Here is a 13,278-nt window from a genome sequence, read left to right on the forward strand (position 1 = left end):
CCAGCATGAGTTAGGAACAGTGGCCAAGGGACTGGACAGATGGCCATAAGTTTGTGTCAGCATTAGCACCAACATGCAGCATGGAATCCAATGTGAAGACCATATGATGTAGCTGTCATGTTGGAGTCACCTTTTGCCTATAAGTGGTGGCAGTCATTACACATGTATCATGACAGTGTACTGATTCTGTGTCTATAACACCAGTGCCAACTCACTTTTGTGTTAACAGCTGGCACTACTTGACCTGTAAGTGGCTGCCTGCTTCCTCCTGGGCTCTATTAGTGTTTACGCTTAAAGTTGTCTTTCAGTCACTGACTGCAGGGGTCGGGCTTGCTAATCTATTCCTCAAACTCAGTCTCCCTCTAAGCACAGGGGACACAGTATATGAGGCTTGGCTTAGCAAGAGCAGACTCTGTCCAGCGCACAGCTCCAAGTGCAGTGGTATTATGCCAGAACCTCCCCATGCCACAATGGACTACATATACCAGAGATTGGTACACAGTCTACACCAGGGCTTTTGTAGCTGGTCCTTGGGGTACTGCTAAAGCCTGTGTGGTCTCCTCGTCTCTATTACCTGAACCCCTTGGTGTATGCAGCCTGAGATATTATCAAACTTTGACTCCAGAGATAGGCTACTGGACATCGTGTGTCACACAGGGATCATCCAGTCAGTCCTGTCCAGAGCCTGAGAACACTACCACTCTGTTGCTGCCCACAGTCTCTTCCTTTGTTCTACATGCTCCCTCAGAGGGCTTTTCCTAAAGTGGTAAGGCCAAAGACAGGGTTCTCAAGACACCAGAGGCCATCAGGAGTATTTAGATTGTGGCAAGGTACAAAATGCAGCAAGGGGAAACTGCCAGGTAGGCCTAGATCTTGGGAATGGTGAGCCACTCTTGGGGACATGATGGCATTCCCCAACCCCGCCAGGCAGCACTGCGGCTGCTCAGGACAGGTTTCATCATCAGCCAAGGGCAGGGGTCACAGCACAGGCGCCAGAACTACAATTCGAGGCGACAGACTGCCGGGCCAAGCCTGGTTTCTGGCCATCTGCCCTCTCTTGGGGGTGGGGGGCTCAAGGCCAGGCCCCATCATTGGCTGGTACAGAGGGGAGGGCTTCAGCCCCAGAGCCCAGGAATACTCACCAGCCCTGTTTTCAAGCACTGACCTAGAATACTCCAGCCTCCCCTCTAACACCAGGGGTTATGTCCTTGACCCCAGCTCCCATAACCCTAATCTGCACCCTAGGCCTCAGAGAATCCCCCCCAGCCATTATCACACAGTCACAGTATAACTGAAGCTTAGACCTCAGGGAGACCCTAGAACTCTTACCCGACCCCATGCCCAACATGGACACACAGACAGACAAGGCGGGGCCACACTGGCCAGTTTATTGCAGTTAAATACCTCTCTCTCTATTTTTTTTGTCCATTTTCCATAAAGAAAATTAAAACACACACACGCACACACGCGCATACACACACACACCCACACACCCAGAGGGGAGTAGGGATCCAGAAACAAGAGGGGTGGGGGGCATGGCCTCCCTGCATAGGTCCAGGCCCCAGGGAAGGCCCCCATCCCCAAAGCTCCCTCCTTCCCATAAGCACCCTGTCTCAATACCTCTAGAGACCAAGGAGGCCGCGGGCAGCGGGGCCTCTGTCCCCTCCCTTGCTCCTCCTGAGGAGCCCACTCTAAGTGATGGGCCGGTGAGGACTGAGAAGGGAGGCTGGTGGACAGATGGGCAGGTGGGCAGCGTTCCCGCATGGAGGAGGGTAGTGGGCAATGTATCAACAGAAATGCATTATGTCTCCTTGTTTTTGTTAAAAATCTACTATAAAAAAACGCAGCTTGGGGAGGGGCATCTCCCTCTCTGTGCTAAGGGCTGGGGGAGGGGCAGCAGAGGCCGGCAGCAGCTGAAGGGTGAGCTGGCGGGCATCACTGCCGGGCATCACTGCCGGGCGCTCTCGCCCACCATTTCCAGGTTGTGCTGCTGCAGCTGGGCTCGAAGCAGGGCGTTCTCGTTCTTCAGCTCCTCGATCTGCAGGCAGCACAGGGGACATGGGAGCCAGGGTTAGGCCGTGGCACACTGGGCCCCGTGGACCCCAGGCCTGTACCCACCTGCTGCCTCAGGAGTTCATTGTCCATCTGCAGCCGCTCTGCCTCCTTGAAGGTCTCCTGCATGCGCTGGTTGGTCTGACGTAGCTCCCGGATGTAATCGCAAGCCTTTGACAGGATGCCCCCTTTACTCTGTAGTGGAGGGCAGACAAGAGTCAGAGGACAGAACAGCTCAGTTCTTGTGCCTGGTGGTAGCCCAACTGTCTGGAAGCAACTGGGGACACTCACCGCTCCTGTCTTACTGTTGTCTGCATGACAATCTGGAATGATTTTTGAAAGCTGGACGATCCAGTTGTTGATCTTGTCCCTCCTTCTCCGCTCCACTGCAGAAAACAGTGACAGGCATGGTTCTATGGACAGACTCACTGAAACTAGTATGGTATAGGATGCCCAGTCATGGCATTGGTGAGGACCCAAGGCTGCTGTCTCCTTATGGGCCACACTGTCTCATGAAGAGGCCAATCAAGTGCCAACCCTAGTGCCATGCTTTCATGCTTTCAGGATGGAAACTCACATGGATGGCTACACACTTTTTTCGATGCTTACCACACTTGGTAAAAACTGTAATGTCACACCATGCACTGAAAACGCAGGTCTGGGCACTGGGACTCATATTTTGGGGGTGGTGCTACAGAACCCCTTATGCAAGATCCAGCACTCCCACGGCTCCTATAACCCTTATGTCTCATTCTCTGTGTGTCCAGACTCCGGCTTCTATATTTCTGTATTTTTTTTTTTTTTTTTTTTGGTCTCCTTGGAAATAGAGTCTCATGGAGGCCAGGCTGGGCTCACTATGTCGCTGAGGATGATCTTGAACTTCTAACCCACTCGCCTCAGTTCCCTAGGAGGCCACTACTGCCGGGTCTCGTTCAGTGCTGCGGGGAAGTCCACACTCGGCCACCTGAGCTCCAGCCCAGCTCCCTTTCATCTTTAATGTGGAAATCTGACCATGGCTTGCCTCTGTTTAAAAGTCTCCTCCACAGCCTTAGCAAGCTACTCTCTCCAGACAAGAGCTGTGCCTGAGGCCTGGCCCTGGGGACCTCACCTCACCCAGGAATGTGAACACCATATCTTAGAGGCCATGCCACCCACTGTTAGCTATGCTGAGTTACAACTGTCCGGCAGCCAGCTGTGCCCTTCTCTGGCCTGCTGTATGCTCAGGAGGCTGGCCAGGAGCCACCTGACTTGGAGCCAGCTTCATAGCTTGTTGTAGCAGCAAGGCTTCCCAGCCCTCCATTACCTCTAGGGCACAGGACTCCTACTGCTAGGATACACAAGACCCTGGGACCCCAAACCTCCTCACAGCCCTCCATCCTCTTGTCAGGAGGGCTGAAGAGACCTGCTACATTTGTGGAAGGAAGCTGGACCTCGAGCCTGATGAGCCGTGGGAAAACAGCAAGGGGCACTTCCTAATGATGGCAGTAAGAAGGGAAAACGGACAAAGCCTTAAGGGAGAAGGGTGGGTGAGGGCGGTCCCCTTTCTCTTCAGACCTGATCTCATATCTTGCCCACTCCCTTAAAGGACCTCAGGGCCTGGGAACAGGTGGAGCTTACTGCCTCTGCTTGGTCAGTCGACTGACAGGTGCCTCCCAATTTGGCCTCAGTGACTTCATTTTCCAAAGTGACTCTTCCCCTCTGCTCAGTCCTTTTCACAGCAATGATTCTTTCTGTACCATCTTTCCAATGTCCTGCCAAGAACTCAGCCGTCACCATCAAGTGTAGTACAATCTTCTGGAACTTGGTGGAGGACTGCAGCAGCAAAACTGAGTCTAGCCAGGACCTAGATGCAAACCCACTATGCTCCTTGGCAGACCGCTCTATCTCTTGGGTACTGAGTACTTCCCAACCCTCTTTCAGTCCGCTCTTCTAGGGCTTGGGCCTCAGGCCTGACCTTCCTCTGTCGAACACACTTCGACCCAACAGGCTAAGGGTAGCTCTGTGCACGGCAGAGTTCCTTTGGTGTATGGTTAATTTTGCAAAATGTAGAGGTGTGTGGCTGGGGTCCAGGGGACTCAATCCTGGCTCTGTCCTGGCTGGTGCTCATGATGCCACTGTGAAGTGGTATGCATGGGGACCCTGTGCCTACAGTACATGTGCCCAAAGAAGGGCAGGGTGCAGCAACACTTTCTGGATGGAGCCCCACAATCAGATGAATTTCCAGAGAGACTAATAAATATTTGGGTTTCTGACAGAAGGGACCCCAGGTAGATGGAAAGTAAGATCAAGACCACACAAAAGAAAATAAACACTTGTGATATGTATGTTGTATGTGTGCGTGCGTGTGGGCATGCGTGTGTGTGTGTGTGTGTGTGTACATAAGCTGTCCACAGCCTATGTCCAGGTGGTAACACAATTAGGTCCCTGGCTTGGAACAACCATTAGGACACATTGGACCTGCAAAAGGCCAGTTACACCACAGAAGCCCTGTAGTTAGAGCACTGCACTCAAAATACTTCTCACAGCCATGTGTTGTGGTGCACACCTTTAATCTCAGCACTCAGGAAGCAGATGCATGGCAGAACTCTGTGAGTTTGAGGGCAGTTTAGTCTACAGAGTGAGTTCTAAAACAGCCAAAGCTATATAGAAAGACACTGTCTCAACAAACAAACAAACAAACAAACAAACCAACAAACCAACCAACCACAAACAAATCTACCCCCATACCTCATAGCACAGCCTGCCAGAACCAAAGGAAGACTAGGACAAATATACTGGGAGATATTAGCACACATCTCCCCCGCCCACCCCCCACCCAAGAAAAGCAAGAAAATAGGAGGCTGGAAACCCTGGCTACCTCAGCCAACCAGCTGGCCTCCCTGCAGAGGACAGAGCCCCTTTCACAGCAGCAGGCACACGTCTACCATGGTGCACGCAGGCCCTTCTCCACGCCAGTCCTCCCACAGAGCCCAGGGTAAGTTTCATACCCTCAAATAACTTGAACTATATCCGCTGTGCTCTGACTACAGAGAACTGAGACCCGGAGCCTACGACATGTCTGCAAATTGGGCAACATGCTTCCTGACAACCTAGGGTCAAAGAGAAAATCATACAACTGGGAATATATATATATTATATATATAATATATATTTATATATTATTTATATATATAATATATATAAATAATATTATTTATTTATATATATTATATATATAATATAATAAAAAATATAATATATATATATAAAATAAAAAAAATATATATATATATATTATATATATATATATATATTTTTTTTTTTTTTTTTCAAGATAGGGTTTCTCTGTGTAGCCCTTGGCTGTCCTGGAACTCACTCTGTAGACCAGGCTGGCCTTGAACTCAGAAATCTGCCTGCCTCTGCCTCCCAAGTGCTGGGATTGGAAAATATTTTGATATAAATGATAATAAAAAGATTTGCCCAACCTCATGAAACTGAAAAGCTTCTGTGAGGCAAAGAACACTGTCAACTGGACAAAACAGCAGTGTACATACAGATTGGGAATGTTCTTCACCAAGACTACATCCAACAGATACAAACAAGTCAAGAAATTAGACACCAACAAACCAAATAACCCAATTATAAAATGGGTACAGAGCTAAACAGAGAATTCTCTCTCTCTCTCTCTCTCTCTCTCTCTCTCTCTCTCTCTCTCTCTCTCTCTCTCTCTTTTTTTGGTTTTTCGAGACAGGGTTTCTCTTTGTAGCCCTGGCTGTCCTGGAACTCACTCTGTAGACCAGGCTGGCCTTGAACTCAGAAATCCGCCTGCCTCTGCCTCCCAAGTGCTGGGATTAAAGGCGTGCGCCACCACCGCCCGGCAAAACAGAGAATTCTCAACAAAGGAATCTCGAATGGCTAAGAAGCACTTACAGAAATGCTCAACATCCTTAGTAATCAGAGAAATTTAAATCAAAATGATCCTGAGAGTCCATCTTATACTAGTCAGAATGGCTAAGATCAAAAACTAGAGAGACAGCACATGCTGGAGACGATGTGAAGGACACTGTCCTCTACAATGGGAGTGGACAATGGGGACACTCCTCCATTGTTGGTGGGAGTGCAAACTTGCACAGTCACTTTGGAAATCAATTTGGTAGTTTCTTAGAAAACTGGGAATAGTTCTACCTCAAGCCCCAGGTATCCACTCCTGGCATATACCCAAAAGGTGCTCCACTGTACCACGGGGACACCTGCTCAACTATATTCCTAGCAGCTTTACATGTAACAGCCAGAAACTAAAGCCAATCCAGATGTCCCTCAACTGAAAACTGGATACAGAAAAGGTGGCACCTCTACACAATGGAATACTACTCAGCTACTAAAAACAAAGAAATCATGAATTTTGCAGTCAATGAATGGAACTTGAGAACATCATCCTGAGTGAGGTAACCCAGAGTCAGAAAGACATGTATGGTGTGTACTCACAGTAACAAGTGGACATTAGCCATAGAGTACAGGACAACCATGCTATGATCCACAGAACAGAAGAAACTGGATAATAAAGAGGTCTCAAGGGAGGATGCATGAATCTCACTCAGAAGGGAGAATGAAACAGTCATTGGAGATGGATGGAAAGAGGGAACTGGGTAGGAGAGGGGGCGAGGAGGCAGTCAAATGTGGGGAGAGGAGTGGGCAGAGGAGAGCTGGGAGTAAGAATGGAGGCTGTCCAGAGAATAAGGGAGTCTATGGGTGTGACTCTAGCTGAGATTCCTACCGGAGAGGGATGTAGAGACTGAAGGGCTACTTCCTGTAGCCAGGTAGGACTTCCAGGGGAGGGACGGGAACATCAATCGATCTACAAAACCTTTAACCCAAGATTTGTCTTGCCTACAAGATGTCCAGGGATAAAGATGGAGCAGACACTGAGGTAAGAGTCAATCTCTTCCTTGGTACCCAAGGAAGGGGCAATGTGTGGAGAGGGTCTGCAGAGAGGGATAGAGAAGGAGAGGAGGGAGGGGACTGTGGTCTAGATGTAAAATGAATAAAAATAATACATTATTATAAGAGAAAGAATCAATTTAGAAAAACACCAAAAAAAAAAAAAACCAAAAACAAAAAGCAAAACAAACCAACCAACCAACCAACCAACCAACCAACCAACCTATCCAAATGGGCCAGAAGTCAGAGGTCTACAGCTATAGGTTAGGATCAGGAAAAGGTTTGTTCGTTTGTTTTTTCTTTAAGACAGGTTCTTAGTATGCAATCCAGCTCGATTCTGCTCCAGCCTCACCAATGCTGAGATTACAAGAGTATACCACGATATTCAGCTTTTAAAAGAAAGATTTGGGGATCTCAGCTACTAGGGAGTCAGAGGCAGGGGTTTCCAAGTACAAGACCAGCCTGCACAGTGAGACTCTAGGAATATAGTTGTTGGCAGGGTACTTTCTTAGCATGTTCCAGGCCCTAGATTAGAGTCCCAATGCCATAAAACAAAACAAACAACAAAACAAAACCCCAAGCACCACCATAAATGAAGAACCCAAGTAGGACTCTATTACAAACAGTGAAAATCAATAAAATAGAAAGAGCTATCCAGCCCAGCATTTAAAGTCAGATTTCACAGAAAGACCTGCATTTCTGCCACCATTAACACCAGGCTCCCCACAGGCCCCCTGATAGACTATGCAGAGCTTCCTAGGGCCCTGCCGGCACCCTCTGGAACCCAACCCCAGACCCAGCCCTGCAGGAAAGCCAGAGGGGAAAGAAAGAGCATCCCCAGGGAAACTCTTGTGAGCACAGCCCTGCCTCGGTTCTGGCAGGGAAGCATACACAGGGCCTCTCAGAAAGGCAGGCAGTGTGCTCTGTAAGGACAACACGGGTATGAAAAGTCTCATGGACAGCAGACATGAGAGATTCTGAGTGGCAATTTCAGATGCTCAAGAAGTAGAAATTGCATCTTTTGGGCTGGGCCAAGGCCCAGGAGGATGGAAGAGCCAACTACCACCTTTCTGGATGAAAGAAATAAGAGACTCTGGTGCTATCGGTGAGTGTTTGGGTGTGACAACAGGAGCTGGTGCACCTGTGGCCAGTGCTTACTAGTAAATGGAAAAGGAACTCAGGCCCAGGCCTTAAGAAACACCCACGAATGCTGCTTCCCAGTACTGAGGACCTCTCTGTAAAGACAGCCCAGGGACCTCTCCTGTGAGCCCCAGCTCAGCCTGGAGAGCCTGTTAAGAATGCCAGGTTGTGTGGGAATGGGAGTGGAGGGACAAACGAAGAGGGTAGACGAGTAAGAGAGCACAGGAGGAGGAACATTCCCAAAAGTGGTGGAGGTGAGGTTAACAGTGCAGCAGATGTTTGGAGCTCAGACAGGAAAGGAAGCCAGCAGATTTGGCAATGAGGTTATCACAGGTGACCTTCACCGGAGCCAGTCTAGTAGGCTAGACTGCCAATTTACAAGGAGAACAGGCAGATGGTGGTTCAAACCTTCTACAGGTTAGAAGCCAGAGGGCTGGATGCAGGGATGAGGTTATGGATGAAAAACATTCCAGGGTGAGGCACAGTGCCCCCTCCCATCCCCACTGTAGGCTGCCACAGCCTGAGGCACACTCAGAGGGAGGCTGGGGTTATAGCTGAGGGTCGTGTTAATGTCACTTCCCATCGGACAACACACATGCAAAGCCTGAAGAGCAGACCCGAGTCGGTAGTGGAGCTGCAGGAGCCTGAGTGACCCACGAGAGAACCATCAACTCTTCCCCAAACCACATCCCAAACAACCAAGCCCCAGCCTACCCTTTTCCTTCAGAGCCACCTGTCCTAGGCATTAGGCCTCAACCTAGCAGTTCCTGAATCTGGCTCCTTATGCCCACCCGCTGAATCCTGACACCTCAGAGCAGGCCTCTCGCTTCCCAGACATCATCTCTAACACAGGACGTCTTGGTTTCCCATCATCTTATCATTCTGTGTCCACACACAGACCCCACCATGGCTTCCTCCTGACCAGAGTACATCCTCAGGGCCAGGAAACCCAAATAGAGAAGCGCTCCTAGACACCCTGTGTGAGCCAGCCTGGTGTTTCCCTCAGCACCAAGATCTTTCTCTTTCCCTTCCCCATTCTGCTCTTCCTCAAACTTAAAGTGTCCGTGTCTGCTCTGGGCCCAGACACTTATCTATCTGTGCAGTCTCCAGATCCCCGAGAGAGGCCTCTGAAGCGTGCTGACAGCTCTGCTCCACTTGCTCAGCTTTCTCTCACCCAGTACTCCGCAATGCTGAGGGCACACGGCAACTGTGCTCAGCTTGTCTCCTACCAGTGAGTGGTGAGAGCCCAGACCTTGTCTCTGTTGGTATCCGCTGTGTACCTAAGGTCTAGATGAGGCTGGCATGGGTATGGACTTATTGGCTGAAAGCCTGAGCTTGCCACTTAGAACAGCAGTGCTCCCCCACCCCCATTTACATCAAAGCACCCCCAAGTCTTAGGGCCTTGCCTGGACACCAGACGCTTCACCCTGGCTCATTCTTAAAGAAAGCGCACAGAAGTTTAGCAACTAGCACAGTACCCTGAAACAACTTGATTCTCTTCAGTCTATGCCCCTCTACTCGCCAAGCTCCCAGAAAAACCTTCCTGGGGTGACTTCACGTCAACATTTCAGCAATCCCTCAGCTGGCCTTCAGTAGCCATTCTGATTGACTCTCTAGCCCAGGCTGCAGACTTGGCACAGGGCCTGTGCTGTGTTGCCCTGCCCTGCCTGGGATCTAGGGTCAGTAAATATTTGTTGAGTGGTGGCTGTTTGGGTATCAGAACTACCTTACCCTGAGGGCTGCTATGTGCTTAGCAGCGGTGACCAATCAAGGCTGGGAGACCAAGGAACAGCGCTAAAGGACAAAAGACCTCAGGGTGGAACATGTAGCTTCCAGGAAGGGCAGAAGGCTCTGGTTTCAGCTGGCCAGAGGCTGCCCAGTTACAGATGGAGAACAAGGAGCTTGCTAATCAGGTCAAAACCCATGTGCAGATTTGGGGTCCACCACTTCAAGAGGATGGCCAACAAATCAAATCAAAATCACAGGCTAGGCAAGACAAAATATCTGGGCAAACCCCATCCACACCCTCCATCTTTCCTGACAGATTGTTGTCCTTCACCCATCAGCACTGACCTACCCGCACGGCATGCCCCTCTCCAGCACGCAGGAGCGCTCCACCATCCTTACCTTCATTGTGCTGAGCTCTTCTTCTCTCATCTCGAGGAGTTCTGGTGCCATCAATTTTCCTAAAACAGAAGGGGAAATGAGAGCATTTACCAAGCTATCAGACTTGACAAGCACCTTTGTTTTTAGGGTACTGGGGACTGAACCCAGGGCTTTGCAAAACGTTAGGCAGTGTTCCACCACTGAGTTAGCTTGCTATCCCTTCACAATTATCTGTGCAAAGTAAATCCCCATGAAAAGAGGGTGGAGCTAGACTTTTTTTTTTTTTTAAACTGATACTTCAGAAGCAAAAGCTCACAAAACCCATAGCCCACGCCTGCTGTATACTGACTGACCAGCCCAGCAAACCCTCCCTTCCCTCTGCCTCCAACAATGGGACTGGCACATACGGAGAATAGGGGTGTGTCCGGGGTGCAATTGTCCTCTGTGTTCCTGTCTGAAGCACATCCTGGGGTGTCATCATGACATAGAACTGGCCTGCAGGAAATGTTCAGTGAACATCAGTAACGGGTCAAATCGGAACTCCTTAAGTGGCTTCTCTACCGTTACCCTCAGAACCCTTCCACCCCTTACCTCCGGCCTGTAGGCTCTGGTCTGTAGTTTGAACAGACACAGCTGTGGTATCACCCACACTGGATGCTGGAAAATAAGCAAACCGTGCCTCCCCGCTGACAGCATCGGCCGCCGGGCTGCCACCATTGCTGAATGGATTTTGAATTACAGCCTAGGGAGGAGTACACATAATAGGCCATCCTCAGCCACCCCTGCTATCCCACCTTTGTCACTCATATAGCGGTGTTTGTTTACTATTTTGTGAGACAAGGGGGAAGCCCACTGTCTAGTATAGTAACTCGTCTCTGACGGGACTCAACCATTCCTAGCTCCACTCTTTTCTCTAAGAAGTTTTCCTGTTTTACTGAGAAAAGCAACTCCAAAAACACCTATCCAACCAACGCCTGTGCAAAACTTTGACCAGACCTTACACAGCTAGCCCAGAGCGTGTGTCACGCACCCTACCCGCTGGGCCTTCCCCGCTCCCTAACCCCCTCCCGTTAAGTTTCGGGCCACCTACCAGCGGGAAGGGTGCTGCAGGACCTGTGGGTACAGAGGCAGCGGCAGGGCCGGGGCGCTGGGCTGCCCCTTCCACACCCACCTGGGTCACAGCCTGCTGCCCCCCCGCGAAGGCAGCGGTGGACACGACGCTGACGGCGCCGGCCGCGTCGCCCTGGCCGTCCAGCTGACCATCAGTCACCTGGACTACGCGGTATGTCACCTGCAGGGGGCGGCAGAGCGACGAGACCGACGCTGGGGCCCGAGTGGGGGACAGGTCGGAGCCTCTCCCTGTCCCGCCGCACGCGTCTGCCCTCCCTCAGCTCGCCCCGGCGCCGGCCCTCCGGGCTCCCGGCCCACGGCCGCCTCACCTGGCCTCCATTACTCTCTGTGCGGAACTGGTACTGGATATTGTGGTCGCCGAACGCCGCCTGCTGGACGCTGGCGATGGCCACCGCCGTCTGCTCCTCAGCCCCCGGGCCGTCCCCGCCTGTGGGGGCAGCAGGGCAGGGGGCACGCTCAGCGGGCGCGCGGGGCCTCCCGGCGTCCCCGGCCTGCAACCCCGGCGCGGGCCGCAGCCCCCGTGGCCCCCGCAAACACTCACCTTCCTGCAGCTCAACGCTCTCCTCGGCCTCGGGTCCCTTGTCGTGGCTGCGGGGGCACACGAGGGGCAGGGCCCGGGGTCAGCGAGGCCCGCACCCCTCGCCGGGACGCAGTGGCCCGCCGCCCGCCCTCCAGGCCCGGCCCCCGCCAGGGTCAGCACTAGTGCGGAGCCCCGGCCGCCCGGATCCCCTCCCCGCGGCCTCCATTTTGAGCCGGGCCCAGAGGCCGCTCGGGATCATGGCGGCCCCCGCGCGCGGGGCTTGAGGGGCCGGGGCCCGGGGCGCGCGGAGGGGCGCGAGCTGTCGGCGCGCTTACCTGGCGGCGGCAGCAGCGGTGGCCGAGGAAGCGGGATCCAGACCCGGGTCCAGCATGTCCATGGGGGGGGCGGGGGGGGAGGGGAGGGGAGGGAGGGGAGGGGGCGGGCGGCCGGGGGGGCCCGAGCCCGGCGCTCACGCCGCGCGGCAGGAGGGGACGGAGGAGACACGGGAGCCGCTCGCGCTGATCACGGGGACAAACAGTGGGGTCATGTGAGGAGGAGATGCCGCCGCCGCCGCCGCCGCCGCCGCTACTCCTGCAGCTGCCGCCTCCTCCTGCCGCCTCCGCCTCCGCCCGCCGCCGGCTCCGGGCGGCGCGAGGCTCCGGGCCACAGCTCAGCTGCCCCCCGCCCGCCTGCCCGCCGCACGCGGCCTGGGGCCTGCTTCCCTGAGCGCTCGCCGCCGCCGCCGCCGCGACTTGAGCTTTTTTTTTTTTTTTTTTTTTTTAACACGGCCCTGCCCGGATGGCGGCCGCCCTGTTGCCCAGATCGCCGGCTCCCGCGCCCGCCGCCCGACCTGGCCCGGTCCGGCGGCGGATCGTGGCTGCAGCTGCCGCCGCTTTCTATCACCCCCCCCCTTCTCTTTTTCCTTTTTTTTTTTTTTTTTCTCCTTTACTCGAGCTGCGCGCGCGCGGTGGCGGCGACGGCGCGATCCCGGGGCGGGCGCGCGCGGGGGGAGGGGGAGGGCAGGCCCTGGGGAACGCGCGCGCTGTCTGTCTCTGGTGGCAACTGGGCGCGCACACGCACAGGCTGGGGGAACTCTACAAGGGACCACCACGGGCTGGAACGCAGGCCCGGCTGGAACGCCAGGCAACACGGACGCGGGGTTCAGATCGCCGGGGCACAGGGTTTGAAGACCGTAAAGTAGGTCGTAGAGGAGCTGGGAGGATGGGGAGCGGGGCTGCGCCCTTGCGCGCTCCCGAGGGCGCGAGGACGCATGCGCACGTCGGGGCGGGGCAGGGCGGAGGCGGCATGGGGCACGTACTCCAGGAGGCTGGCCAAGGAGAAGGCAGGTCTGTATGGTCCCTTCTTTGGCTGGTCCCCTTCTCCCAATTCGCGCAGCAAAACAGATGCTTAGA

At 53.3% G+C, this 13,278-nt stretch overlaps 1 protein-coding gene across 6 annotated transcripts; it reads right to left on the minus strand.

Moving 5' to 3' along the window:
- Positions 1-1,365: 1,365 nt before the first annotated feature.
- On the minus strand, positions 1,366-12,776 carry Usf2 (upstream transcription factor 2, c-fos interacting). 6 transcript variants are annotated; one of them, XM_076932035.1, is made up of 11 exons: positions 12,202-12,772; positions 11,888-11,934; positions 11,655-11,773; positions 11,387-11,506; positions 10,807-10,957; positions 10,623-10,710; positions 10,237-10,295; positions 3,670-3,803; positions 2,344-2,438; positions 2,119-2,247; positions 1,366-2,038 (listed from the first exon to the last, which is right to left on the minus strand). In XM_076932035.1, the coding sequence occupies exons 1-10, from the start codon at positions 12,261-12,263 to the stop codon at positions 2,127-2,129; spliced, it is 996 nt and encodes a 331-aa protein (XP_076788150.1). In that variant the 5' UTR covers positions 12,264-12,772; the 3' UTR covers positions 1,366-2,038; positions 2,119-2,126. The 6 variants fall into 6 exon arrangements, with proteins under 6 accessions (XP_076788150.1, XP_076788144.1, XP_076788154.1 ...); XM_076932029.1 differs by having other exon boundaries at positions 11,306-11,506; positions 12,202-12,766; XM_076932039.1 differs by lacking the exon at positions 11,387-11,506 and having other exon boundaries at positions 12,202-12,776.
- Positions 12,777-13,278: the final 502 nt, after the last annotated feature.

The sequence above is a fragment of the Arvicanthis niloticus genome, chromosome 1, assembly GCF_011762505.2.
Source record: "Arvicanthis niloticus isolate mArvNil1 chromosome 1, mArvNil1.pat.X, whole genome shotgun sequence".
In the NCBI taxonomy this organism is placed as follows: domain Eukaryota; kingdom Metazoa; phylum Chordata; class Mammalia; order Rodentia; family Muridae; genus Arvicanthis; species Arvicanthis niloticus.

What these genes read in the sequence shown, in the direction of transcription:
- Usf2 (XM_076932029.1), bottom strand. Translation starts at nt 12,263, where the DNA reads ATGGACATGCTGGACCCGGGTCTGGATCCCGCTTCCTCGGCCACCGCT. An exon ending in GAGCGTTGAGCTGCAGGAAG is followed by an intron (nt 11,774 to 11,887) that starts GTGAGTGTTTGC and finishes CTGCCCCCACAG; the next exon opens with GCGGGGACGGCCCGGGGGCT. An exon ending in CAGAGAGTAATGGAGGCCAG is followed by an intron (nt 11,507 to 11,654) that starts GTGAGGCGGCCG and finishes CGCCCCCTGCAG; the next exon opens with GTGACATACCGCGTAGTCCA.